Consider the following 5,003-nt stretch of genomic DNA (forward strand, 5'->3'; position numbering starts at 1 on the left):
TTATTTATTTCATATTTAATTACTCTATTTCGATTATTTATTTCAATAATATTTATTCGATTTTTCCTTTTACTATTTCTTTAAGTAATTATCTTAATTGTTTAAGTAAAAAAAATATTGTTCAATTTAATTTATACGTTACATATTTCGTTAATTATGTATATTATTTATTTCGATTATTTATTTGAATAAAAATAATAATATTTATTCGATTTTTCGTTTCACTATTTGGTTAGGTAAAAAAATACTATTTAATTTAATTTCCTCTTTAAATATTTCGTTAATTATGTCTATTATTTATTTCGATTATTTATTTGAATAAAAATAATAATATTTATTCGATTTCTCGTTTCACTATTTCTTTATTTAATTACTTAATTGGTTAGGTAAAAAAATATTATTCAATTTAATTTATTCTTTAAATATTTCGTTAATAATGTGTTTTATTTATTTCATATTTAATTACTCTATTTCGATTATTTATTTCAATAATATTTATTCGATTTTTCCTTTTACAATTTCTTTAATTCATTATCTTAGTTCGTTTAAGTAAAAAAAGTATTGTTTTTAATTTATTCTTTAAATATTTCGTTATTTATGTATATTATTTATTTCGATTATTTATTTGAATAAAAATAATAATATTTATTCGATTTCTCGTTTCACTATTTCTTTAATTAATTATCTTAATTGGTTAGGTAAAAAAATATTATTCAATTTAATTTATTCTTTTAATATTTCGTTAATCATGTGTTTTATTTATTTGAAGAGTATATTTAAGTAGAAAAGAATAAAAATTAAAACTCAATTTAATTTATCTTTAAATATTTCTTTAATTTTCTTAATAAATTATTTCTTTTATTTTTCATTTTATTTCTTAACAACACACACACAACAAAAAAAAAAAAAATTATATATATTTGACGGACCCGGATTTGGGCCGGTTAGCCGGACCCGGACCAAATCCGGGTCCGGTCTGGTCCGCTACGGACCACGGTCCGCTACGGACCACGGACCAACGGTTTGGTCCGTAACGGACCAAACCGGCGGGCTCGCCGGAAACTCCATTTCCGGCGAGCTCCGCCCTTTTTTTTCAAGATTTTAACCTCAAATTCGATATTTTCTTACATTTTAACTATAGAAACATGAATTTAACCCATATTCATATCCTAAACATTCAAACTTTCACAAATTCAAAGTAGTTATTTATAGAAAACATGTCTAACCTTCAAGAAAATGACGGTCTCCGGCGAATCCGAGGTGGCTCTAGTCTTGGTGAGGTCCGGGCAGTCCGTAGGCGACGTCGACGGTCGGTAGCTGATTTTTCCCTTTTTTCTTTTCTTTTTTCTCTCTATTTTCTCTTCTCTTCTTTCCTCTAAATGAGGGTATTTTCGACCCTACACATTTTGTTTACATTTTTTTTTTTTAACAAATAACTTGGTCAAAAGCTATTATGGAAAACATACCGAGTGGGGCAGCCATTGCCCACCATTTCCTCATTGACTATGAAACAAACCCATTTTCGCCAAACCCTATTTCCCTCTCTCTTTCTTGTCACCGCACTCCCCATTCCCATTTCTCACCGTCGAACTGCTCAAGTTTCTGGAGTATCGACGATGGCGACCCAAAAATTATCGACATAATCCCCACCAACATTGCACGCTTTTCTGTTGCTTCGTTTTTCCAGCTTTCGGGTGAGTGAAAATGCGCTTTTTTTTTTTGTTATGGATTTCAAGATTTCTGGTTTTTTGCTGTGTAATATGATTTTGAATGTTTTGGTTGATAATGATTGAGTCATTGATGCAACTGAGCTCTTTAGGGATGGTCATAAATTGGGTTTTAGATTCTACTCTGTTTCCTTTAACATTATGATGAAATTGTGGTTTGAGAAGGGTGAGTGTGATAAATGTAGACAAATGTTTGATGAAATGCTTGAGAGAGAGGTGGAGCCAACATGTTTGAGCTTTCCCTGTATCATACTTTGATAAATTTTGTATTTTAAGTCCGATTAATGTGTTTATGATCAGGTTGAAGCGAAACAACAAACATTATCTTCTTTTGTTGATGTGTTAGAGAATTTAGACCAGTATTGGTTGACTTCTTTGCTACTTGGTAAGGTCTCATTTATTCATACGACTCCCATTCCTAGCCTTTACAAATGAGAAGCAGTATTGTGCTTATTATCTTATGTTTCATTATTGTCTCTTTAGTTGCTTAGGCTGCTTCAATAAAGCTATGAGTTAATTATTACCTCAAGTTTGGCTAAGTTTTGCTTCAAGTAACTTTAGTCACTGAACGTATGGATAACAAAGATTTCCTTTTATTGAAAGTAACTCTTATTTTACTAAATTTTGGCCAAAGTATTTACTTTTACATGCATGATATCAGATGCTTACCTTTAGATACTAAACAAGTGCATCAACTTGAGGCCGAAAAGTTGACCCTAGAATAAGATTCAGCAGTATGCAAATGCTTTCAATGTCTATACTTTTTTGTTTTTCTTTTGGAAGCACATAAAATACAAATCGGTTAGCAGCAGAAACGGGAATTAGAAGTTCCAAACATTAAATCTGCAAGCTGTTTATTAGTATTGTTCTGTGCAGTGCAACTGTGTTTGATGTTATTTACTTACCTCATGAAATCTGATGAACAAATTTATCATGTCATTATGATTGAAAGGAATGACGTTACAAGTTTGCTGTTGAGTTAGATGCTATCATATTAACATTTTAACAGTTAACTATATGCATGTTAATGAAGCTGTTCTAATTCATATTTGATATCTTCGGGTTCATCTTTCCCTTTTACTATTCCTCATAGAGCATATTTTTAGGTTAGGCAGATATCTATGTGTACTAATATTAAAGAAGAACTCCCGTTAACTGTCATATTATTGCAAACATATATTTGTGTTATTTAATGTTAAAGAAGGAAGCAATTATTTGTGACAGATTTTACAAACCTGAAGGATATAAGGTTAAAGTGAAAGGAGGAGTTTAAAATTAGCTCTAGTCCCTGATTATACAGCAAGATGCAACTGGTTTGTAGGATTTATGAGTTCATTATAAGAAAATATTTGACATTTTTAAATGAAAATCTTACCCATTTTAATAGATTTTCTAGACACGTGGTAGATATAATTGGATAAATACACTCGTCTATGGAATTGGTAAGTTCGTTTGAAAAAAATTGAAATTGACATAGCAAGAGATTCAATTCTCTGTTTAGTCCACAAAAGGAAAGCATAGAAAAAAACAGATTGGAACATTATATTTTCTTGTTGTGCTTATATCTGGGTATGGTGTAAGCTTTTTTAATAGGGTAAATGGCAGAACATAAAGTAGAACTTTACAAGAGACAAAATGCAGAAAGATAAACTTTTCCTCATGTCTAGATCACTAAAAAAATATGATTTGAAGAGAAAAGAAAAGCTTTATTAACAATATAATTTGCAGCCTCATGGATTTCTTACCACTAGATTCTGATAGATCTCACTGTCAAATGAAAATCTTTTTAATCCATAAAAGTCCAAGAATGATTTTATCAGAATTTATCATGTGTATTCTCTTTTTTCTATAATGCATTAGCTTATGCATCTGAGATAAATGACTATTTTTTTATATTTTTATTTTTATTTTGAAAATGAGGTAAATGACTATTTGAAAGCACAAATAAATCCTCACATTAGAAGATCATATGCAACCAGTATACAAAGAAAGATATAGGTTTGTCAAAAATTTAGATAACAAATAAATCTTCACATTTAAGGAAAAAAACAATTAAGAATGTGAGAGAGAGACGGAGGGTTGATTTTAACTAATTTCAGAGGAGAACAGTAAGAAAATTTTAGGTCCCTCAAAACTCAAATGAATGTACCAATATCAAATGACTATTTTTATTATTTGCATCAATTTGTTAAATAGCATTCTAAATGAAGAATGTGTTTGATTGTCTCTATGTGGGTTCGCTTATGTGTACTTGTATTTTCGCATTAACTATATTCGTTTTCATTTTTTGTTCATTGTCAACAATAATTTACATCATATTAACACTTTTGAGACTTTGTTCTAAGTACCATGGCTACCAGAACGAATCAACGTCGATGCCAAAGACAACAATTAGGATTATTTTGGACGACGGTCATGCAAGTAATTATAATATATAATACCGTCAGGCGTCGTAATCGACAACTTCCTAGAGCCCCACATAGAAATTGGGATTCTGAAAGAGAAATGACACTTACACGAATGTTTGGTATGAGTGATAGAATTTGTCATGATCTACTGAGGATGAAGATAGCTCCGTTTGAAAGATTATGTGCTCGTTTACGAATGTATGGCTTGGTCGATAATAGATCTGTCAAAGTAGAAGAACAAGTTGCTATATTTCTCAACACCGTTGGACATGACCACCATAATCGAACTGGGAGTTTTACGTTCTTTAGGTCAGGTCAAACAGTGAGCTACTATTTCCATAGGGTTTTACAGGCTTGCCTTGGATTGTACAGAGACGTGGTGAACAATGCCACTATTCATAACTCACCATACGAGAAGGATAAGGTGAAGCCATGGTTCCAATATTTTCAGGTCAGGTGGTAATATTGAATTTCGTTTATTTTTCCTTTACTATCAATATTTCTTTTGTAACCAAACTTTTTGGTTTTCATATTAGGATTTCGTGGGGGCGATTGATGGCACTCACATTCCTGCATATGTCCCCGTAGAGGAACAAGCGAGGTATCGCAATAGGAAGCAAATGATAACTCAGAATATTTTGGTCGCTTGCACATTTGATATAAAGTTTACGTATGTGCTTTTCGGTTGGGAGGGATCCGCCCACAACAATCAATTGTTAAAAAATGCAACTTTACGACAAGGTCATAGGCTAACAATTCATGTTGGTGAGATCTACTTCTTGTTCAATAATTTTTCTTTCACCTCTTTCAATAAAGAACAACAACTTAACAACCATGTGTGGAATAGGTAAATATTATCTTGTCGATG

General features: G+C 31.3%; 1 protein-coding gene across 1 annotated transcript in view; it reads left to right on the forward strand.

Moving 5' to 3' along the window:
* The first annotated feature begins 1,484 nt into the window (after positions 1 to 1,484).
* The window catches only part of LOC111370148, a 16,975-nt gene continuing 13,456 nt past the window's right edge, over positions 1,485 to 5,003 (forward strand). The window contains exons 1-3 of the mRNA XM_022991844.1: positions 1,485 to 1,694; positions 4,073 to 4,586; positions 4,672 to 4,896. Of these exons, the coding sequence (XP_022847612.1) occupies positions 4,077 to 4,586; positions 4,672 to 4,896 (735 nt within the window). The 5' untranslated portion in view covers positions 1,485 to 1,694; positions 4,073 to 4,076. The remainder of the gene's footprint in view (positions 1,695 to 4,072; positions 4,587 to 4,671; positions 4,897 to 5,003) is intronic.

This window comes from Olea europaea, chromosome 21 (assembly GCF_002742605.1).
Source record: "Olea europaea var. sylvestris chromosome 21, O_europaea_v1, whole genome shotgun sequence".
Classification (NCBI taxonomy): Eukaryota; Viridiplantae; Streptophyta; class Magnoliopsida; order Lamiales; family Oleaceae; genus Olea; species Olea europaea.